We start from the raw sequence: 24,348 nt of genomic DNA on the forward strand, positions 1-24,348 counted from the left end.
GAGGAGGGCACGGGGGGTGGGGGTGGGGGTGGGGGTAGGGTTAGGGTTAGGGTTAGGGTTAGGGGACCTGACCTAGAAAGGGAAATAGACCTAAGCTAAGATGGAGGGATGGTGACAAGAGGGGGTGTAGGCTCGGTAGGGTTTAGATTTTAGTTTTAGCACGAGGAACCTGATATCTTTGACTTGTATGAAAGTAGCTTCTGATTTTTTATATGGAGAGAGAGAGAGGGAGGGAGAGGTGCGGAGGGCCGTGTCAGCCGCTGTTTTGGGTACTCCTTTTGGGTATGAAACATGATGTCGAGATCCGGGGGACGAGGAGCCTGTGCCTGCTGCTGCCTGCCTATTTAGTGGATCGACTAAAAGGAGGAGGAGGAAGAGGGGGAGGCTTTCTGGTTTCTGTACATTTTCTCCTTTTCTCTTCTCCGTTGGTTTTTAATGCTCTGGTTCCGGAATCTATTCGAGTTGTTCCTTTCCTCCTCGTACTTTCATGGCTTTTTAGCACTTTCATTGGCTTTTTAATTAATTGTGGGGCCGACTTCTGATTAATGGGAACCCCACAAAGCTTTTATGGCGCAGGGAATGGAATTGAGACTTGTAGTTGACGTCCTACGTTGCTAGCTGCCTGCTCTTTGTAGGTGTCATTATAGTGCTTGTTTTTTTTCAAAAAACACATTTCAAAAATTTTGATTTCTTTCTTGGGATTTTGATTAATATCAAAAATTGATATTTAAAAAATAAAACATTATTATTTCATTGTTTTTCAAATGCCCTTTGAAAAACGTTTTCATTGCGATGCAGGCCCTTGCCCAGAACAGCATCCGTCTGTCCTTTCTTCCCTGTTATTGCTCAGGGCTCTCCCTCCCTCATTTGTGTACCTTCCTAGGGTTGCTTAACAATGCCATACCATTGTAAATGGCTTGAAAGAATCTTTGAGACTATCCAAGAAATAACACTGATGTTCTTTACATAAAACCCTAGATGGGTGGAGTCCTATACTACTATCAAATCAACTCCAATGTTCTTCTGTTTCTTTTATCTGAAAATGAGGAACCCGGACCCTCAAAGAGCGTGGTTAATTCATATCAAGGTGATGCTAAAATATTATGCAGAGGCAGGCATTTGGTTTCACCCTGCTGGCTGGTTTTTTCGGAGTAATCATGCAAGAACCTAAATAAACTGAAAATCACCGGGTATTCTACTGTTTTCAAGGGGACTGAGATTAATACTCAAGACCACCATTGTGTATCTTCTTCCATTGATCAGCCAATACTAATTACACTGCAAAAGATCACTACACTATCTATAATAGAATGCCTTGTCAAAATACGTTCTTACATGAGAGTAATACAATATATTGGTATGACGCTGCTTCTCTTTCCCAAACAATGTAAGTAGATCAACAAAAATGGAGATGTCATACCTAGAGTCATGCTTGAGCAATCCCCTTTTTCACTAACATATCATATACTCTATCCACTTTGCTTGATTCCACCTTGAACAGGCTATGAGCATCGGTTTTGTTGGTAACAGTACCCTTTGTTATCTCTATTGACATTATGTGCAGCATGTTGAGATAATGTGCAGGTAGTATTCTCAACTCACAACAAAGACGCTTATCCTGCATGTAATAATATATCACAATTTACTCAAGCAAATCTGATGCTCGGTAAACAAATAGAAGCATGCATGAACACACAAAATCACATCAGGCAATGATGCACAGGTTGCATTTATCTCCCAAAATCAATTTCAAACATAGCAAACATGAGATCCAATTGAAAGCATGAACAAATTCAATAACATAAATGTTAATAAGTTGAACAACATTCTTACAGATTCAGAGAGCAAATCAGCCCCTAGGAATCCAGCAATATCCCACTCATCGAGGGTGCTTGAAATTGCTTGTTTTGCAATCATTGAAGATGAGTCGTTGCCACCAGGATGAAAAGCGGTGGAACACTTGACAGCTCCACGAGGGCTGCTGTCAAGATGATTTGGCTTTGGCAACAGTTTACCTGCTGGGCCTGCTTGCATACTTTCCTTCACTCTTTGGGCACTTTCTTCAGCTTCCTTCTTTCTCTTCTGCTCAATAAATCCTTGGGCCTCACCAGCTGTTTGACAGCCAGCAGCTCGAGCTTCCTGCATAATTTTTTTTTTGTCATATGCAGCAGAGATCACAGCTTGCATTTGGAATTGATACAAATTGTGCCTAAGAATGCTTCCATACAAGTTTTACAAATAATAAGCAGCAGGAGCTGAAAGTTGACAAATCTTTCAGCTCATGGAACAGATAGCTGGAACAGAACTGCTTGCTCGCAAATTCTAAGCAGCACAATGTCCATTAAAAAAAATTGGCATTACATGTTCATTACTGGAGTTGATGAAAATCAGTTTTGTAATTGATCATGAAGAAACAATTGTAGATTCTGCAATTGTCCCATGAGAAATAGTGATTGACAGTAAACTACCCCAGCAATATCATTTTATTACGGCATGGATGGTCACTATTGTAGTGGTAGCACAACAACTAGAAACTTTAAGAGCCAATTAACAGAATAAAAGATGCAGAGGGCAAGTGTGCAGCATGCGTCAAACCTGAAGATCTTGTATTCTTTTCATAATCTGATGGTCTTCAATAACAGTCTTCATCAATTCTTCATGCTCTTCTTTTGTGTGGAACCTCATGAAGACCTTGTAACGCTGATATATTTCCTTCTCTTCAGGTGAAATGTTCTTCTCAAATGCATCAGGATAAAACAAATTTCTTTCCAAAATAAAATCTTTCCTCCGTTTCCTCTCATCAAGCCTGCCAACAAGTCCCCAATGAATTTGGAAACTAGCTAAAAATGAAAAAGATCCCCAAAATAAAGGGAAAAAATAAATTTTGGTTGGAGATCAAACTCAATATGTCCTAACACCTACATTTTCTTAGGAGCTCCCAATTTAGAGTAGCGAGAACCCAAGGTTAGTGCAGAAAAAATCTCAAGCCTAAAGTTCGTGGAATCATAATGTCAGCTGGCTGATCTTCTCCCAAAGGATTATCATGGAACAGAGCAAAACCATCATTTAGTTGTGGGATAGGCAGCCAAAATGGCAAACTTTTGTTTTACCAACTGTCCTTTAATTCTAAAAGGAATTGGCCTATAGAAGCAGCCTTCAATATTTTATCTCTCACATCAAAAGTGCATATTTCTACAACTTCAACTGTACCTTTTTGAGTAAATGCGCAGAACTTGCAGTTTCATGTCAAGCTCAGCATCAGTGTCAGTATCTTTGAATTCCATATCTGCCAGTAGTTGCTCTGCATCATTATCATATTCAATCTCAAATTCCTGCCTCTTGAAATTATAGCCACTTAACTCTGTCATTGAAGGTCCTTCCTCTCCGCAAATTCTAGGTTTTTTCTCTCGAATACTCCTGTCAGACAGAGGTTCTGCCCAAAATAATCATTAAGCACTCATGACAGAGATAAGAAAAGAAGCCAGCTCATAAAGCTACACACATTAGCGTAATTGTCCTATAACAATACAAACAGTTTGATGCATATCAATCACAAAACTATAGGGTTAAAAATTCTGACTCATGTACACTAAACTAGTTTCCAGAAATAACTTTTAAAGAGCATTGCATGAATGTTCACACATTAGCGTAATTGTCCTATAACAATACAAACAGTTTGATGCATATCAATCACAAAACTATAGGGTTAAAAATTCTGACTCATGTACACTAAACTAGTTTCCAGAATTAACTTTTAAAGAGCATTGCATGAATGTTCACCAGAACTTCACATTACATCCATTTGTGTGGGGTACTGTTATTATGTGTAAAATGTAATTACACCTATTGTGTTTCTGGAATTTGAGTGAAGATACCCATGGCCAACATCAATTACAAACATCATGATTCTACATATACCAGTAAAATAAAAGGCACCAATGTCATGAAAATTTTTCTCATGAAGTTTGCAGTAAACAAACAATGAACACGGAAATCACACCTTCCACTTTAATCTTGTCCTTAATCTGGGCCTCATTAGATGCTTTCTTAACTGCATCTGAGAATGTGTTGCCACTGCTTGAACCCATATGAGAGCTGACTTCTGAAGTAAGCAATAAGGTAAGAATTTCAATTAGAAAATGTTCTCCAAAAAGTAATCTTCAAGAGAGAAATAAACAAAAAACAAACATTTGCCAGTCGAATACTGTACCTGCATTTACTATAGATGATGAATGGCTGGCTAAATCTTCTTTCTTTGATGCCTCACTTCTGATCAAGCAGTTCGAGGAATTAGCAATCAGGATTAGAGTTCAACCGAATTCATGTATAATGGTGAAGATAGCCATACTTAATTTTCACAGAGAAGGGAGACTCTTGGTTCAGCGTAAGCTCCTCAAAAGCAGACAACTCTGGGAATAAACATAAGAATCTGTTTAGCTAGCTTATTTTACATAGAAATCAGTATATTAGCCCGGTAAATAGGGATGCCAACAGGTGGACTCAAGGGAGTGTACACATGAACATGACTAGCGATGCAGAAGAAGAATGAAATATATATTTTAGATTAATTTAATAAAATTATTCGAAAGATGTACTACAAAAGCAATTAACATGTTCTGGGTTTTGCTTCAACTGAATTCATCAAAAGATAAGTAACTGATGAATTGAACAAACTTAAATCAGCAACCTATGAATTTAGTTGAGAATTGGTGTTAAACTATAAAAATACCAACCACCCAATCCACATGTGACACAATTGCAAAGTACTCAAATAAATTTCAAGCTAACCTTTCTTCATTTCAACATTTCCTCTGGCCATTGCAAGGAGCTCCTCTCTGGTTTTTCCCATAACATGAGACATGTCCTAGGTAAAATAAACCACAGGGTGTTAGTACCATTTTAGCTATTTGGATGCATACATGTACATATACAAGCAAATATAAGTCTTACTGGGAGAGGAAAGCATGGGGAGTCCATGTATACAGCATTATAGTGATCAATGCATTGAGATTTGCTCTTGGTTCCAACATGTTCTGAAACTTCAGTCCAGTTCCCAAATCCATACATTTCAATGCCCTAAAAGTAAGGACAAAATGCACCATCTAACCATCATAACAATAACACTCAAAATGCCAGATTCACAAGAGAAACCAGCATTTTACAGAAATATTAAATGGGTTATAAGTAATATCGAGGAACACATAGTTTGACTTATTAAAGCAAATACCTCTAGAAGTAATATCTCTTCATCTGTATTCCAGTCTGGATGAAAGAGCGGAAATGACAGATTGTCCTGTTAGAGAGAAATAATGGAAATACAAATACTGATTTAGGTACAATCATTGCTTCATTAATAATTCTCAAAACCAACCATCTTGTAGTGGTCCAGCGAACACAGAAATAGTGAATGAAGCCCACCATGGATGAAAGAAAAAAATAAAGACGACAAACATATAATGATATTCAAACACAAGTTTAAACTACACACTAGAAGGCAAATATTCCAGCACACAATGCAGTGGTTAGGATTGTATTGTATGTGCATCACAATATCAATTTCAATGAGAAAAATCCTTAAGAGCAATGCTTGACTAATATACGACCACGGTTAAGAAAGAGCAAGGTAAGACATAAAAAGTGATTAACTAGTTAACCATCTGAATTATAATATGTTGAAAAGCTGAGAAGAGAAACATATACCAACTGGACAAGAAAACTTTACCATAACCCTGTAGGGATGATTGCTTTTATGAGGAGTCACTTCGGCTCCAACAGAAAAACACTCAACGCAAAGGTCGAAATCAGGACACACTGCACACTTAATGCGAACCATTCCAGAGATATCTTTATGACAGTAATTGCAGTGGTATAGTGCCAGTTTCCCTTGACCCTTTTCTTGATATACTGCATTGTAGGTAGTTACAAATTATGTACTGATTTGCATACAAATTTCAAAGGACGATTAAAATATTATACCTGCTGGAAATGCAGTCTCTATACTCCCTACATTGGAAGTCGTCTTTTTTCTTTTTGAAGATCTACTAAAAAAAATAAATTAAAAATAAGTGCAAACCTGCAAGAAGCTAAAATAATTGAAATTCCAAAAAAAAAAAAAAACAATTCAATAAAAGAAACAATTCACTTGTCATTTATATATATTTGAATCAGAAGCTTCACATGACTGTAGACTCAAGTTGAAATTAGAAATTTTAGGGTAAAGAAATTTCCTCAGCAACCAAACAATACACGATAAATAAATATTAAAAATTTCTGCACAAGCTAAGTGTGAAAGGTATACCTATTGTTCGGATCATCAGAGGCGGCGGCGGCAGTGGAGGTTCCGGAAGAAGGAGGGCGACCGCGCGAACGACCCATGGTAACAGTTAGTTGCAGTCTGGGAAACCCAGGCGTTGGAGAGGGAGGGTTTTTTATTTTTTAGGATTCTTAAGTGAAGAAGATGATGTTGCCACGTCAGAGACATTTGATCCAACGGTTAAAAACATTTTTTAAGGGTTAAGAGCTAAAGGCCATCTCGCTGTGTCACTGACTCACTGCGACACGCCCTTCCCTTCCCTTCATTATTAATTAAGTTTTAAATCTTTTAGTCTTGTGCAATTTGCTCCAAAAGTAATCTTTTAGTCTTATAAATTTTATTTATCACTAACAATAGATAGATGGAGGGGTAACATTGCTTAACTTTTATTACATAGGGAATAAAACTGATAACATCAAAAAGCTTAGGACTAAATTGGTAAGGGTTAATCGAGGTATCATTGTTTTTTTTTTTACTCTCAAAACAGGAGCCCGCCCCCTTCTCTTGCAGAACAAAAAGCGCAGCAGCAGAGACTGCGTTGCATTCATGTCCTAAAAGTTGGAGGCTAAAGACCTCCTCTCAGTCACTCTTTTCTTTCAGTTCTAAACAAAAAGGCTGTTTGTTTTTGTTTCCCAGGTTTTTGTTTCCCACTCGCTATTTTCCTTGGTTTTCACTGTTCATGTTAAATTCTTTCCATGTTCGCCACCTGTTTGTGAAATTGCCTGTGTCAGTGTTTCACCCCCCAACTGTTACTAAAGTTACTTCAATCGTTCAAAGAATACCGAGACTCAAAATTTGAAAAAACTATCAATTTGGTTTTCTTTTGATTCTTATAGGGTGAATTATATGTGATAGTAACCACTGTTTTTCTGGGTTCTGTTTTTTATTTGAAGAAATGGTAGGCCTTTCTCTTGGTGAAAAGCATTTCATACAGGGTGGTATTGATCAAAACCTCCGCTCTGACGGCAGGAAAAGAGATGCTTACCGACCTATTTCTATTGAAACTGGGGTTATCCCTCAGGTATAACTCATTCTCCTATCAAACCTGCTTTGTTTTTATTGTAAATCAAATCAAATTACGGTATTGTTTTTCTTTTTAATGTTTCATGAATTTTGCACAGGCAAATGGCTCCGCACGAATCAGGATAGGTGCAACAGAGGTTATTGCCAGTGTGAAGGTATTTTATAGCCTGCATGACCCATACTTCTTCCTGCTATGTGATTTCTTGATGATATGGACTTGTTCTTATGATTTGCAATATAAATTTTTGTGGTAGCTTTTTTCTGATTCGTTGCTTATTTATTTAAATGCAGGCTGAGCTTGGAAGACCAAATGCATTGCAACCTGATAAAGGAAAAGTTGCTATATTTGTTGATTGTAGTCCAGTTGCAGAACCAATGTTCGAGGTTGTATACTTTTATATCCTGCCCTTCCCTTTTCTATTGTCTCTGCCCTGTTAATAGAGCCTTGTTTGTAGCAAGTCATTCATAAGACATTTGTCCCAACCAATCTAGTTAAAATGGTCATAGCTCCAGAGTGGAGTTGCTAGTCTATAAATTTTCTTTGCACATATGGCCACGCTTCTCAATATAATGTGCAACATAATTTCTTGGCAATTAACATTCATTAAATGTTTATCCTTATCTTAGTTTAAAACTTGCAGGTCTCATTTATCCATTGTTTGAATCTTTATGAACTTTAAATCAGTGTTTTGCTTGTTGCTGTATTCCCTCGTTCTTTAACTGAATGTTTTCCATTACATAATGAAGAGCTCATTTGAAATTTTCCAAGCTGTTTTCACCAGTATAATTTTCTTTCTTCTTAAGTTAAACCTGTCATCATATCTTACTCAGGGCAGAGGGGGTGAGGAACTGTCCACAGAACTCTCAGTTGCTCTTCAGCGTTGTCTCTTGGGTGGTAAAAGTGGAGCAGGTTTGTATTCTCAGTAGTGCATGAGAAGTTGCACAAATCTGTTGTGTCATGTGTGCTCTCTCATTTGGCATTTCACCCTGCATCCTCTAATAATGCATTATTTTTATGGGTTCTTGCGATTATGAAGTGGTTGAATTTGTCTCAGGGGCTGGAATTGATCTATCATCTTTAATAGTCGCAGAAGGAAAAATTTGTTGGGATCTTTACATTGATGGGCTTGTCATCAGTTCAGATGGAAATCTTCTTGATGCTCTAGGTGCTGCCATCAAGGTACTCTACTAGTTATTTATATGTTTGATAGTGATCTCATTCATTTTTCCATATCCAATCAAACCATATGGATCGATGTTATGGCTGTTGGTAACATATGGTAAAAACATGGTGACTGGATTGGTTGAACATGGAATCACACTTTTCTCCCAGACTTCTCTCAGTTCTAGTATTGTCTCCTTCGAAGTTGATAGAATGTCAAAACTCACCAAGTTTGGGCTTGTCTGATAAAAACATTAGTTTTATAACATTCTTTGCACCTTGCTATTGTCTCTGCCACAACTCACAACCACTTGCTATTCTAAAGTTGCCTTTGTTTCCAGAGTAGTTGATTTTTGTAGTTGAAACTGATTACTAATATACATGCTGCTATCTCCAAAGGCTGCCTTAAGCAATACAGGCATCCCAAGAGTCCAAGTTGCAGCCGGTGCATCAGGAGATGAGCAACCAGAGGTTGACATAAGTGATGAAGAATTTTTGCAATTTGACACTTCTGGGGTCCCTGTTATAGTTACTCTAACAAAGGTGATCCAATTAAACTTTTTCTCTTCACAATTTTGACAACCTTAAAGAGTTCAATGTAACCATGAATTTCTAATCCTCTATCTTAGGTGGGGAGGCACTACATTGTAGACGCCACTTCAGAAGAAGAGTCCCAGATGAGCTCTGCTGTCTCTGTTTCTATCAGTAGGAAAGGGCAAATTTGTGGGCTTTCCAAACGAGGAAGTGCAGGTCTTGATCCGAGTGTTATTTCTGACATGATTTCCGTGGCTCGTCACATAAGTGAGCAGCTAATTAATAAATTGGACTCTGAAATATCTGCTGCTGAAGCTGATGAAGATGAAATGTGACCTCTACACAACCCTGGTATCATTGACTCAAGTAAGCTCTAATAGGACTGTTGATTGAATACTCTGGAATCTCTTAGCTTCACTTTAGAGATAAATGTAATCGAAAAATTGTTGTACACTTATCTGAACATGTCAATGACATTTTTGAAAGCAGCAACGTGATTAATTTGTCAAGTATTGGAATTTTTTAATTTATTTTTTATCACTCAATACCCGCAACCTCATTTCTCAAGGGAAAGGCGATACAACTCTTTGGGGGTTATGATAAGTAATTTACTCTTGGGAATGAAATTTACCATCTGACATGATCATAGTACTATTTCGTGATGAGGCCTAACCATAGAAATGGTCGCATATGATTACCATTCTCCACGTTGGAGACCCAATTAGTTGATTTAAGGAAAACCCTAATTTTCTATGAAATTGTGATTTATTTTATAACAGTAAAATTGAAGAAACTCGTTGTTGTATTGGCTTGACTATTTGCGTTTTTTTATATACGAAGAATCTCGTCCTTACCCCTCCTTGTCCTCTCTTCCAGAATTCTCTGTCCTTCTATCTCACAAGACAGAGTCCAATTAAAGGAAAGAAAGAAAAATGTAACTCGAAACAAAAAAATGAATACATGTACAAGATGGGTTTTTATCCTAGAAAAAAGCTATATAAACTTGGCTACTTCGAAGAATTTTTATGTAAAGTAAATTTCCTAATTTGCATATCCATGGCCATAAGGAGAGGAACTTCAATTTCTCATACGCTCCTACAACTCCACTGTTCCTTCCCTGCACTCTCTACTTCTGCTATCCAGATCTTCCTATTCATGCTTGTAAAGTACTGGAAGAAATGCAAAACCTCAAAGCTCCCTCTTTTATAGGGAACTTGCACCAGTTGAATGGTGGTCCGTTACCTCATCATGGCACTACAGAATTATCGAAGAAATATGGACCTGCTATGCAACTCCAAGCTGATGAAAAGTTTGCGGTCGTTGTATCATCACCTGAAGCGGCAAAAGAGGTTTTTAAAGACAAAAGAACTCAATTTTGCTCAAAGACATGCAGTTCTGGCAGTTGAACTAGTTTCATACGATGATGCTACTAGCCTTAAATTCTCTGTCATTGATTAATGAAGCTATACGGGTTTCTGGGGGCTTTAACTTGTCTGATCTGTACCCATCATCCCTTAAATTCCAATTTAAGGGATGATGGGTACAGATCAGTCAATGTGTGTGCTTCTATATATATATATATTCGAATGCGTTTGAATTTATTTAATTTTTTTTTATCTAATTTTGATTCTTATTATTTTAAGTGCTATTTTTTAATTATTTTTCTTAATTTATAAGAAAAGAAACAGGTAGGGAGGTCCTTCATCAAGCAAGGAAGATCTAGTGGAAGTGCTTTTAAACCTAGAAGAGTCTGGTAACCTTGACTTCCAAATCGCAGCCAACATTAAAAGTGTCCTAACAGAATGGTTTTTTACTCTTGCAGTATTCTTGCTTAAATTTAGTTTCTTTTTATAGATAAGATTAGACCTATATTCCCTAAAACCAGTGGCATGAACATACATCTAGCACCTGGCCATGGTAGAAATCATCACTGACCATCAATAGCATATACAGATGTAGTTGCCACATCATATTCCCTTGGAAATAATGCTAAACTCTTCCTAAATATTATTGATAAACATGAATAAACACTATAAAACACAGTACATTGAAAACTTCACTCTTCAGAAACAATGTGTACTGTTGTACATCACAAATTCTCAATAATCTGTAACAAATTCAAGCACCCAAATTGTAAGAAATACAGAGCATTTCGAGGAGGGAATACAAGGCACCAAAAGACTCGTATGGTTGGCAGGCCAAAGAGTACAGTGACTTCTGAAAAATTCAGATTACAGCATCTTCTGATATAGATCCAACCTTAAATATATAAAATGAAGCTCGAGGAAAGGCCAAAGAGTACAGTGACTTCTGAAAAATTCAGATTACAGCATCTTCTGATATAGATCCAACCTTAAATATATAAAATGAAGCTCAAGGAAAGATTGGACCATAAATTAAGGTGATAGCACTCAATGTGTTGCTGACTCCATAAAATACACATGCAAAAAGATTCTGAGCATGTTAGCAATTTAGTCCATGGAACTAAAATTCAGTTCAGCCCATTCTAGGGTATGTTTGCTGCAGGGAGTGATACCACAGTAACAACCATAGAATGGGCAACATCAGAGGTTCTGAGTGGCCCTGGAGGATTGGATAGGGCACAAACTGAGGTGTGACAAGTCTTCGAAGGAGAAAACTAGAAGAGTCGAACACTTGGAAACCAAATTATCAGAGATCAGTTGTCAAGAAACCTCTTTAGGTTACACCCTCCAGTCCCCTTACTTCCACAAGAGGTAACAGAAAACCAATGGGCATATGATACCAGGGAGAAACAGAACGATTATAATGTGTGGGCAATAAGTAGAGATCCACAACAAGGCATTGATGCAAATTCCTTTCAACCAGAGGCTCCTCAGTTGTTCCATCAGTTTGAAGGGACCAACTTTAAATATCTTCTATCGAAGCAGGAAAGAAGATATGTCCAGGAATATTTTCCATTCCAAATATTGAACTTCCACTTGGTTAGCTCTATATCAGTTCGGCTGGAAACTGGCAAATGGGGAAAGAGTAGAACAGTTTGATGTGACATGGATCCTTAGACTGTTATTTGGAGCAGCACTAAATTCTGCTTCATTTCCACCCCTTGCATTCCTTACCTCACTGATTAATTGTAAATAGGATCAAATCTGGTTGTAAGGACTTCTAAGTTACTATCCAACACTGTCAAAGTTAATTTCAACCATTAGAAAATTATGGCTACAATTCAGGCTCAGGGTTGTTTCTAAAATAAGAAGTTACTTCTCTGGTTTCCTTTTGTATTTCAGTTTCCTTGAGGCTCTAGTCAACATCTCATAAAGTGATCTATCTTTGGATTAAGCTACTCTAATTTCTATTTACGATTTTATCTTTAATAAATTTTCACCCTGCCTGACTGGAAAATGACGGAGATTTTCTTTCCTTCACTAGAATGAAAACAATTAGTTCAATTTGACTATATTGAGTTTAACTTTTAAGGATGTTAGAAGGGCGTGGAAAGAAACAGCAGCAGATGTTATGAACTGGGTTCCACACACTAAACAGTTTTCGCTAAGAAAGATGGAACTCCTATATTAACGTAAAAAATAATTTGTCATATCGAGGACCAACGAAGCCAAAACTAAGAAGAAAAGATTTGGCATAATCCAAAACCGGAAAGATGGTTCCATAAAATGGAAGATATTTTTAGCATATAATAAAAGAAACAGAAGCATGAGCAAGAATATTTCTTAAACACATGAAGGCATCAACTATGCCCAAGAGCAAAACCATGCACAAGTTGTGGTTAGAAATAAACATGAATATGAAAGTACCTTACAGATGTTTGACAGGAAACTCCTTTAGTCTTTCGCTCACTAAGTAAGAGATGTACTTCCAAATGTCAAACTTGCCTAACCTATAAAATATACAGTCGAAGCACGAGCGTTAACAGCATTATCCAAAGGTTCTGTTCTCTTTCTCTGTCATAGAATTTAAAGGTTCAGCTCTGTCAAAACCTTCTGGAATTAGACGTCTTGCTTCCATCTCATGGCATAACTTCATTGCCAAATTTTCTTTTCCACACTGGCAAAGCCCATCATAAATTTCTAGTAAGGTATTTGAATCAGAAGCCATAGACCTCGCAAACATATCCATCAGGACATTGAATGCTCCTTCAAAATCCTCATTCTTGACAAAGGCAGATGTCAATATCTTGAAAGTTTGCTCATTTGGATGACAGCCACTCCTTACCATGCTTTTGTACAGCTGAAAAGCACGGTCAGAGTTCTTCCTTGCACACTGTCCACTAATGAGAGCAGAAAAGGTCGAAGCATTGGGGACTAAATTCTCTTTATCAAGTTCTTTAACAAGAAATGCAGCTTTCTTAGTCTTACCCTCTTTGCATAGCCCCAAAATCAAAGCATTATATGTCAATATGTCAGCCTTAACTCCATTTCTCATCATTTCTTCATAAACCTTACCAGCCATATTGCTATTACCCACTTGACCAAATCCATTTATCAAAGTATTGTAAGTCACAGTATTAGGAGTGACATTCATAACTTTCATCTCGCTAAAAAATCTATTTGCTTCATGCAGTTTCCCTTCCTTGCAAAACCCATGAATCAAAGAGTTAAAAGTAACCACATTCGGTTCCAAACCATTCTTTCCCAGCAAGTTCTTAAGCTTGGTAGCTATGCTCAAAAGACCCTTATTGCAATGCCCTGCAATCAGAGTATTGTAAGACACAACGTTAGGAGTAATTCCCACACTCTCCATCTCCCTAAGCACTTCAACGGCCTTTTCAAGTTTCCCAGACTTGCAAAGGGCAGACAAAACTAGGTTGAAAGTGTATGAATTCGGCGATATCCTACACCGACGCATTTCTCTATAAAACGTCAAAGCAATATCCACCCTATGAAAATCAAGCAAGGAACTCAAATATGCATTGCAAGACTCAACAGTAGGCAAGAAACCATAATCTTTCATTCGAGAAAAAACATCAGTAGCATTCCTAAACTTGTTCGCATGAGCATAAGTCTTAAACAACGAGTCAAAAACCCGCGGCGAAGAATCGCACATTCGATACGAAAAAAGAAGGGTATCAAACAACTTACCAGGCAAATCAATGGAACGGGAAGCAAGAAGGGTTCTGAGAATGGATTGTGCTGACTTGAACTTGCTCTTTTTGGTAAGAATGTGGAGAATAATGGAATGGGTTTCAAGAGTAAGGGATATGGGGTTTAGAGTTTTGAGAGAATTGAAGAACTCAAGGGAAAGAACATGATCCTTTTGGATCTTTAGAAGAATATGGTTAACTCTAAAGGGAGTAAAATGGGTGGATAATTTGTTGAGCTTATCCCAATCAGAGTGAATAAGGTGACTATGTACAACGTTAACAAAATCAAGGTCTTGTCCTTTGGGTTCCAGGATTGTTCTGTGTGGGATTGGATTGTTCCGATTGAAAGTTGAAAATCGACGGAGATGTAAACGAGTTGTCATGCTTTCAAGGACTTTGGTTTGTCAAGGAAGGAAGAAGGGATAGAGGGCAGTCTCAGCCAATCGGTCTCGGTGAAGGAGGGTAAAAGATAGTGAGTGAGCGAGATACGAGAAGGAAAATAGATTTTTTTTTTTTAAAAAAAAAAAAAAAACACCCAAATGATTAAAAATATGTTTATTTTTGTGATTAATTTTGTAATTGTGGTTTAGAAAAATTATTTTTGAAAAATTATTTTTTTATGTGGTTATTTTATCTAAATTATGTTTTTGGTTAAAATTATAGTTTAAATTGTTTCTTCATCAAAAATATGCTTTTAGTATTTGGTTAAAATTGTAATTGAACATGAAATGACCAAATAGGATATTAATTTTTTCAATGCATAGCATTGAACAATTAATATGTATTTATGATTAACTATTTGTAAAGTTAAAAATCCTACAGTTCTCCCATCAAACTTGAAGCAATTCCATCTCGAACATAATCTATATACGAAGTTTTATTACCTCCATATATTCATGATTGTGGAAGAATATCATGTAAAAAATCCTAAAACATAAATTAGGATGATGTTCAAATTCATTAAAAGCATCATCTTGTACGGACTGTCTTCTTATGTAGTTATGAAGAGTCATTGATGCAACAACAATCTGCACTTGTGTCTTATACAGAAATACTAGCATGTTTTGCAAAATTCGCCATCATTTTTTCCACACCCTAAAAGTTCGCTCAATTACAAATCAAATTGATGAATGAACCCGATTGAACAACTCCTCCCGACTTCTTGGCTGGCCTTAATAATGAAATTTTGGAAGATGATATCTTTCACCTTTATATGGATCAAAAATCCATATTCACTTAGATAACTGGAGGCACCAACATAATACTTTTCTACATTCACCCAAGACATTTAAAACAAAAAATATTTTATACAATGCGACCAAAAATTAAATAAATGAAAATTCTGAAAGAAGCCTTGTTGTTCTATCTAAAATACCTTTTGGTGGTTTTGAAATTTTGATATTTGGATTATAGATGGCCTCATGAAAAATTCTTGAGTCATGCGCGCTATCTTTCTATCCAGCCCAAACAAAAGTAAATTGCATGTCAAAACTACATGTTGCCATAATGTTCTGCGTTGGTACTCATTTCCTTCTAAAAAATAATATTTGATTTTCATGAGACACAAGCACACACATGTTTCATCGATTGCTCTTGCACAATTATAAAAACAATATTTGAAAAATATTAGTTGTAAATGAATTACCAAATGGATTATATAATGAAAGTGGAAAGATAAATATATTCATTTTTTAATAATCTTATATGTTACCTTAAACTGTGGCATATATCTCGGGTTCATAGTGATTTCTTGTGGTGTTGTCAAAAAATATGGATCAACTGATTTTATTATGTTAACTAATAGCAAACACATAGCTTTAGAACCTCATTGAAATACCTACTCATTGTTTCACTGGAATGTAAGAATCTTTTATGGACCTCCCTATTAGAAGCACTCAATGCTAAAGTACAAAGAAACATGTCAACTTTCTCTATAACATTGATCCTCCTTGATGGTTTCAGTCTATACTGTGTTTCTAAATCAAAACAAAGACTCTAGATGTTGTTGCATCCATCTTAAACATATTTTCCCTTAAACTGTGGCATATATCTCGGGTTCATAGTGATTTCTTGTGGTGTTGTCAAAAAATATGGATCAACTGATTTTATTATGTTAACTAATAGCAAACACATAGCTTTAGAACCTCATTGAAATACCTACTCATTGTTTCACTGGAATGTAAGAATCTTTTATGGACCTCCCTATTAGAAGCACTCAATGCTAAAGTACAAAGAAACATGTCAACTTTCTCTATAACATTGATCCTCCTTGATGGTTTCAGTCTATACTGTGTTTCTAAATCAAAACAAAGACTCTAGATGTTGTTGCATCCATCTTAAACATATTTTCACAACGTATCCAATGCCCATTTAAAATTTCATTCAACCACTGTATTCCTATATTGTACAAAATCATATAAGGTTGCTTATAGATGTAGTTATTGTAATACAATATAAGTGCGCCTGCTATGCACAATATTAGTTTACAAAGATCAAATTCTCTATGCCAAAATGAATCGTCAGCATCATCATCGTCATCATCTACGTTACTATTGTCATTGTCATCATCATTATCTGCATTGTTATCATCAGTAACACCATTACTATAAATGATATGACTACTACTATTCCTACTAGCGTAGCCATGTGAAACATATTGAACAACATTGTTCATGACATTTTCATACTCTCTTTTAAAAAGGTTATTAAACAAATTTGCATCCATATCTACAATTTTAATTAAATAATTATCAGCAAAGACAACATATTAATTGTTTTATTAATGTAGATATGTTGCAAGCTTATGTGCAAACCTCAACAAATCACATTACTTTTATAGAAAATATAATTTTTATTATCCTATTAATCCATTTATTTAAAAAAAAAATTAAACACTTCATACATTATTCCATTCAATTTCATTAATTTATCATACTCTTTTGTTTACAATAAAAACCATCTCATCCTAAAATATATTAAAAAATTAATATATATCTAACAAGTAATTTGTAATTGATTATATTAATACATATATTATTTATGTTGAAAGTAACAACAATGTCATTAACAAATTAGGTCTAGTATAAAACATGAATATACAATGAAAGAAAGATAACTTACTACTTTATGAGATGCAGGCTAATATACTTTAATAAAAATATATTAAGAGAGTCAAAACAGATTAGTCATTCCATAAATGTTTTTAAAAGTGACGTGTTCAACTTTATTAAAATGGTGAATTATATAAGATGGAAAAAAGTGGCCCATGAACTACACAATACAAGCACACTTTACCAAACATTCAAACCTATATTTTTCTTCTAAAATTTTTATGGTTAACATGCTATAATGAATAACAACATAAAGGCATACTCAAGAGTTGTTGAAAAAATACAGAAAATGTTGGTTATAGAGTACACAATTACAAATCTTTATCAGCAACATAACAAACACATAAAACACATGAAAAAAAACATGGTATATCCTTTCGAAGACAACAATAAAAAACTGGCAGCAAGCAGCACAAATAAAGCTGCATATCATCAACACCTTAACAATCTAAAGAAAGCAACAACATAAAAGACATCAGTATAAACCATCCAATATCTACAATAAAAGTTATGTGTTAATCTGTTTCTCACATACATTCAATAAAGACATAAAGCAACTATATTGCAAAAACAAAGGTTCACGCACTAGACATCAGTTTCATAGATTTTTCTCAAAATGAACAGAATGTTAGATTTGGATATACAATACATCTGAAATTAATACAAAGTTATCTATAATTGAAGTGTCGTTTAAAGATTAAGATATACCTCATGGTTTGAGGTTTGATCTCTTCTGAAACATTAGTTTTAGCCATTAAAGTTTTCTTTCTATGGTTCTTAACGTTGCCCATATTTCTCTCCTACTTCTAACCATGAATATTTAGTAGCAAAACAATAAAATTCACTCCAGAAAACAACTTTATCTATGAAGTGAAACACCGTTATCACTTCTTCAATGTTGCACAATTTCTTATCCATAAAACTAGATGTGCAATCACTTCTTGGAGAGAAACTGTCTATCAATTTATCTAAGCATAAAAAAGTTATGCTCCCATCCTTAGTTAACCTCTTTTAGTTTTAACACTCTTACCAAAACAATTTTGAATGACTTTTCTCTTTCCACTACTACTAGGGTTATTAGTACTAACACTAACATTGACACCAACAACCATGTTGTTGACATGTCAACAAAGTTTGCAATATTATCTTTCTTGGAATCTCCATTACCTTCTTCTAGGTTAACATCTTTATTAGATGTATTTTTGGTCTTATCACCCACCTCAAAATCACTCGAAATCATTCCTTGAGAAGGTGCCCAAACAAACTTCTCGGAAGCCACAATATTTGTAAATTTGATATCATATTTACCATAAAAATCTGGCTTGATACCGAAATGCATGAATTTCTTAGCTCCATGTATTTCCTATAATGAAAAGAAAACATTACTTAAAATGAATATGGAGTATAAAGGAAAAATTAGAGAATTGTAATAAAATTTGGACATTAACTCAATAACATCATACCTGAATTTCAGTTTTTCACCACTTTTCAGTGGCAGAAATAGTTCCCAATTCTAAACTCCAACCCACTCCTATTTCAAAAATTAATTTTTTTTCATTTTCTCCAATCCCGTTTCATCCCGTCCCTCTTATTTTTCAATTGTGCTTTAGTGAATACATGGCCAATTTACTTTTTAAAGGTAGTAATGATAAATTTCCAACCAGCATTGTCAAAATGAGTGTTAGGTCTCATTCCCTTTCCAATTGCCTTTATACAAATGTAACAAAATACGTGTGGCATCTCTCTAGTAAAACATACCTTATCTTGAGATTGAGACTCTTTCATGTTCTAAGCTTAAATAAATTTTTTAATATAGGATTACACAGTAATTTTTATAATGCTATATATTAATAACAAACATTGTAGGGTTAACAAATTATAGTTAATGTTGTCTATGAAATTCTACGTAATTTTCAATGCTTTATATTTTGAGCATTAATAATAGGAAACTTGTTGTTAAGTTTTGTGTTTTATGAGTAGTACTACAGTATGTAATATGCATTATCATTAGCAAAGTATATTAATGAAAATAAGGTGATGGCAGGGAAAGGTTTAGGACAGTATTGCATGGCTATGTTTAATGAATTTGCAATTAAATAGTAAAATACATCATTCTTATACTTCATACAGACCTCAATTAATTATCTTAATGGGTCAAATGATTGTTTAGCGTGTTATGTCTGCAACTTCATCATCTATTTTTAAGTTAATAAAATCTCTACATCATAGAAAGACTACATTAACATATTTAAACTATATATCATAAATACAAAGACACGAATGCATCATAATTAGAACATCAATTAAAAACTGTAATGTTTAAACTATGTATCCAGTTTGGTTTCTATGTTATATTATCTAGAACTTGGCTAAAGTACTGGTTTTCTGTCCAATTCAATTTGGTTCCTATGTTTTAGTATCAAGAGCCTGACTAATGTAATTTTTTTGAGTATTTTTTTTTGTTTTTGGCCTGTCCTCTTTACATCATTTACCAAATCCCGACTTTCTACATCATTTTATCCACTCATTTATTTTTTAAAACTCAAAATAATCGCAGCCACACTTTAAAACTTTGTTTACTAACTCTATGAAAAATCAAAAACAGCAAAGTTAGGAATCTCCTAAATAATGCAACTGAGAAAGAAGAAAATTAGAACCACAAGTGCTTATTAGAATTATGAAGAGGAGATCAACGGTTCCTGCAACAATAAATAGAGATACAATTTTGATAATAAACAAGATCTGGTTAGATTTGACATTTTTAAGAACATGCACAGATGAGAGATTGAAGGCATATTGAAACCAAAATTTACCGAGATTTTTCTACAAAAAATAAACTTCCTTGTATACAAAAAAGGGCTTATAGGACTTAAAAAAAACAGATCTGGTGGTGGTTTTTGTAGATCTTGGTCGTGGATGTTGGTTTATGTAGATCTAGAGTTGGTTTGTAGATTTTGTAATCATTTGTGGCTATAAAAAAGAAAGAAGAACAACGTCTATAATCAGAGGTTCTTCTTCAAGAAGGGAAGAGGTTGATAAAGAGATTGAAAGATGTGGATACTGAAAATAATCGTTTCACTAGTTATCGGGAGAGCATGGAGGAGAAGATAGGATTGGATATTTTGGTAAACAAATAATTGAACATTCTTCTGGCTAATCACTTTTATGCACAGGAATGGCAAAAGCAAATAAAACATGCTTTTGATAACCTCCGATTGTAACACAGTTTTGACGTGGATCCTACTTTTTAAAACTTGCGATTTAACAAAAGCCAAACACTCATTCACTATGGTCAAACCACAACCATACTTTCTACCACAAAAATAAAAACAATCTAAGATAAAATGAAAATAATATGCAATACAAAACAATAATTACACATAATTTAATGAGGATTTTATATAAATTTTTTTTTTATAGATTACTTAAACAAAATAATAGAATAATAATTTATTATCATGCTCCATGATCGAAGCTTCTCAGTTAGTAGACCTCTTCATGGTCAAATTGAACATAGATTATAAAGATGAATTAAACTAGTTTGAAAGCCCTAATTCTACCCATGATTTAGACTTCTAAATTAATTCAAAAAATCAAATTGTAGTAATTTTACTCATTCAAAAAATAATAAAAAAGGGTTCCATCGTTCTCAAAGCCCAAATAAAAAAGATCCAGAGGTAAATTATTGGTGAGCAGTTTATATCATCACCAGAGGCTGTCAGAGAGGTTTTGAAGACAAATGAGTTCAAGTTGGCTTAAAGATCTGGATTTTTTCTGCTGAAATTATGACATATGGTTATTCTAACATAGGGTTTGCCCTATCTAGAAATTACTGAAGGCAACTAAAAAAATTTGTATCTTAGAGCTGCTCAGCACAAAGACGGTCCAATTGTTTAGGTCAATAAGAGAAGAAGCAGCATGGAAGCTCATGGAGTTCATTTCTTCAAATGAAGAAGTTACTATAAATCTAAGTACCAAGTTATTGTCCATGATAAACAATGTAGTTTCGGGTGCAACATGTGGTTTCAAATGCAATGATCAAGATGAATTCAATTCATGCTTGTCATTGCTTACAGAAATCAAAAGAAATTCTTTACCTTGCCTGATTTGTTCCCATCACTTGGCTTTCTTTGTCACATCACTGGAGAGCTTACACAAGAAGCAAAACAAGCTTCTTGGTCAAATCATCAACAAACACAAGATAAAAAGGAAACCCAATAGCGAAAAATCTGATCACGATGATCTTCTAGATATGCTTCTAAAGCTTCAAGAGTTCGATCAGCTTCACACGCATCTCAAAACCAACCAAATCAAAGTTGTGTCCATGGTACGTTCTCTTGGGATGAATGATCAACAAAACACACACACACACACACACATATAATGTTTACTTGCTTACATTTGATAAATTAAGGTGACTCGTTCTCTTTTCAATGCTTTAATTTCAGGACATCTTTTCTGGCGAGGCTGGGACAACAACGACAACTATAGAGTGGGCAAGGTCGGAGTTACTGAAGAGCCCAAGAGTTATGGAGAAGGCACAAGTTGAGTTGCGGCAAGCTTTTAATTAGGGAAAGAGTAAAATAAAGGAGGTAGATATTGAAAATCTTGATTACTTGAAAGCAATTATCAAGGAACCCTGCGTCTACACTCTACGATTCCATTACTTCCGACAGAAGCAAGAGAAAGATGTGAGATTAATGGATATGAAACACCGGTCAAGGCAAAGGTGTTATTAACACTCAAACACCATGAGTGTTTGCAGAGGTGTCATTTGTAGTGATTCTAGTAGTTTTCTCGTGAGGATCAATCTTTTATGTACTTGGTTTTTGAGTTAGTGAGAGTGAAGCAATTCCTTGAGATAATTTTAATAATAGTTGTATATTGCGAAAGCAATCAATTGGTGGTCGATTTTTTTTTTTGTATTTGATTTGTGTGTGTTTTGTACAACAATACACTCCAGTTTTGAGGCTGATGAGGTCATTTACTATAATTATAAAAGATGAGGAGTAAAGATTTAATTGTTTATATGAATAATGAATTATATTAATATATATTTTTAAGAATATTATATAATAATTTTGTATTGCAGCAATTGGTTAAAGCATACGAGGCTAATCTTAAAATGGTTTGATTCTGCTGGATACTTTATGTTCTTTAAAACAAACACAATCGAATTATCTGTGGCACTATTAAAGATTGAGTTTTATCTTGCATTCATAAAAAAAATTATGTAACAATTTAGCTTTACCTGCTAAGATAACTTGTGTGTGATAATAGAATTCTTAAATGAAAATTCAAGGAGAGGAATAGGTGGTTTACTGAATCTCTATAAGACTTAGATTGTTGGTTGTTTTCATATTAGATATTTGACTATTTAAAATTGCATGTTATTAGGTAAAAAGTTTTTTAAATTATATTTTTACCTTGTATACCTAATTCACCCTCGTCTTAGGTTCACCTAAACTTCCCTTTAGGATCCAACACATTAAAGATCAATTTGACAAAATTGTATATAGGATTATAGTAAAAAAAATTGAAAGAACAATAATCAAAATAAATAAATAAATAAACATAGCCCATTATTCAAAAGTAGCTGAAAATCTAGTTTGGTCCTAAAATTTCAGTTTATATATTATTTATTTTACATTTCAATCCTAAATTTCATATATTTTTCACATTTCATTTCTTGAGTATTGATAGAGAAGAGAGAAAATTATTGAAAAATTAATAAGAAGAGAAAGGGTTCGGACGAACACATTTTAGCCATAAAAAAAATAATCTTGATATAAATTAGTTCCGCTTGTAGAGAGAAGTTTCATTAAGGTGGTTTGAATTTTTAATTTTACTGAAAAAAAAGTATATTGGGGTTTGAAAAGTTTTTCTATTTGATTTAATTTAGATATTTAGACTGATTACACAATGTTGTTTTTTTTTGTTAAAAAGGGTTTAGTGAGATCCCTATGATTTGTTTGTAAGAACAAGTTAAAATTGAGTTTTAGAATTCAAGATCTTACATCTTGACTTTTCAACTATAAAAAATGATCAAAATTTAAACCAATATACAACATGTCGTCTATCTTATTAAAACAAAATTATAACAATGTGCCATCTATCTGTTAAAAAAAACTAGACGGGCAAGCGTGACCTTGTAGGCTTTATGCTATTGGACTTTTTTATTTTGAGCCCAACATGCTAGTAATATTCATGTGTTATCCATCCTTTTAAGCCTGAACATCTTATTTTTTTTATATTTCCTTTCAAATTGTTTTTTGAATAAGATTCATAATAAATATAATAATTAAAATGATATTTAAAATATTGTCTAATTTCATCATAGTTTTCAAATAAAATTATAATCTTTATAGTAATATTAACAATTATTTTATGAATTATTATATATAAACCTAATATGCATTAAAAAAAAAACAATATGGTCATGAATATTCAATGTGATTTTTTATTATAATTTTCTTAAATAATTATCTCAAACTAACTTTTTTTTTTGTTCCCTACTATCATATATGAATGATCAAGTCATAATTTGTTTATATTTTTTTATTAAAATCTAATTTTCAAATCATGGTAAGTTTTTATTTAAAACAATGCTTTTATAATTTTTTTTATCAAAACAAAAAAAAATTGAATAAGGAAATGTGGTTTTTATTGAAGAGATACATTTTTTTTATCTTAATTCAAATTATTAATATTTTTATGAATATTTATTTTAACTTTTTTGTTAGTTTTTATTCAAACAACTTGCTACTAATAAAAAAAATATTTTTGTAAAAACAATAAATGAATAAGAAAAGAAAAATTCACCTAACAAAATATATTTTTTCTTTATATTTTAAACTGTTGTATTTCTTATAAATATAATTTGATTTTTTACTATTTTATCATTAAATAAAAAATATTTTCACTTTAAAATTTTAAATTATTAAATGAAATTCTACACTGAAATGATTTTATTTTATTATCATAACATCAACAAATTTAAGCGAGATCATTTTTGTAATCACCTGCAGGAACAATTTCAACCTCTTTCTTTTAATAACTCATTTGTTTTTTTTTTTAAAATATTAAAAAAATATTTTATTTATTTATTTTAAATTAATTTTTTATACTT

The 24,348-nt window shown here is 33.9% G+C and overlaps 3 protein-coding genes across 11 annotated transcripts; 1 reads left to right on the forward strand and 2 right to left on the reverse strand.

The window, feature by feature from the left end:
* Positions 1–1,172: 1,172 nt before the first annotated feature.
* LOC133682682 (transcriptional adapter ADA2a) lies at positions 1,173–6,452 on the reverse strand. Of its 4 annotated transcripts, none has more exons than XM_062106154.1 (13): positions 6,299–6,452; positions 5,977–6,041; positions 5,723–5,904; positions 5,228–5,293; positions 4,951–5,076; positions 4,789–4,864; positions 4,349–4,409; positions 4,211–4,266; positions 4,001–4,102; positions 3,211–3,433; positions 2,596–2,806; positions 1,834–2,139; positions 1,173–1,618 (listed from the first exon to the last, which is right to left on the reverse strand). In XM_062106154.1, exons 1-13 carry the CDS (start codon positions 6,373–6,375, stop codon positions 1,427–1,429), a joined length of 1,743 nt encoding a protein of 580 aa, XP_061962138.1. In that variant the 5' UTR covers positions 6,376–6,452; the 3' UTR covers positions 1,173–1,426. The 4 variants fall into 4 exon arrangements, with proteins under 4 accessions (XP_061962138.1, XP_061962136.1, XP_061962137.1 ...); XM_062106152.1 differs by having other exon boundaries at positions 4,211–4,269; XM_062106153.1 differs by having other exon boundaries at positions 4,211–4,269; positions 5,977–6,038; positions 6,299–6,447.
* Positions 6,453–6,733: 281 nt separating this feature from the next.
* LOC133682684 (uncharacterized) lies at positions 6,734–9,541 on the forward strand. The gene is made up of 8 exons (XM_062106156.1): positions 6,734–6,949; positions 7,207–7,334; positions 7,435–7,491; positions 7,628–7,720; positions 8,168–8,246; positions 8,392–8,516; positions 8,898–9,041; positions 9,128–9,541. Exons 2-8 carry the CDS (start codon positions 7,209–7,211, stop codon positions 9,365–9,367), a joined length of 864 nt encoding a protein of 287 aa, XP_061962140.1. The 5' UTR covers positions 6,734–6,949; positions 7,207–7,208; the 3' UTR covers positions 9,368–9,541.
* A 404-nt stretch (positions 9,542–9,945) lies between these two features.
* LOC133681521 (pentatricopeptide repeat-containing protein At4g26680, mitochondrial) lies at positions 9,946–14,579 on the reverse strand. 6 transcript variants are annotated; one of them, XM_062104579.1, is made up of 3 exons: positions 13,007–14,579; positions 12,824–12,906; positions 9,946–10,364 (listed from the first exon to the last, which is right to left on the reverse strand). In XM_062104579.1, exons 1-2 carry the CDS (start codon positions 14,490–14,492, stop codon positions 12,902–12,904), a joined length of 1,491 nt encoding a protein of 496 aa, XP_061960563.1. In that variant the 5' UTR covers positions 14,493–14,579; the 3' UTR covers positions 9,946–10,364; positions 12,824–12,901. The 6 variants fall into 6 exon arrangements, with proteins under 6 accessions (XP_061960563.1, XP_061960560.1, XP_061960565.1 ...); XM_062104581.1 differs by lacking the exon at positions 9,946–10,364 and adding an exon at positions 11,057–12,194; XM_062104576.1 differs by having other exon boundaries at positions 12,824–14,579.
* Between the last annotated feature and the right edge of the window lie 9,769 nt (positions 14,580–24,348).

This window comes from Populus nigra, chromosome 2, assembly GCF_951802175.1.
Source record: "Populus nigra chromosome 2, ddPopNigr1.1, whole genome shotgun sequence".
Classification (NCBI taxonomy): domain Eukaryota; kingdom Viridiplantae; phylum Streptophyta; class Magnoliopsida; order Malpighiales; family Salicaceae; genus Populus; species Populus nigra.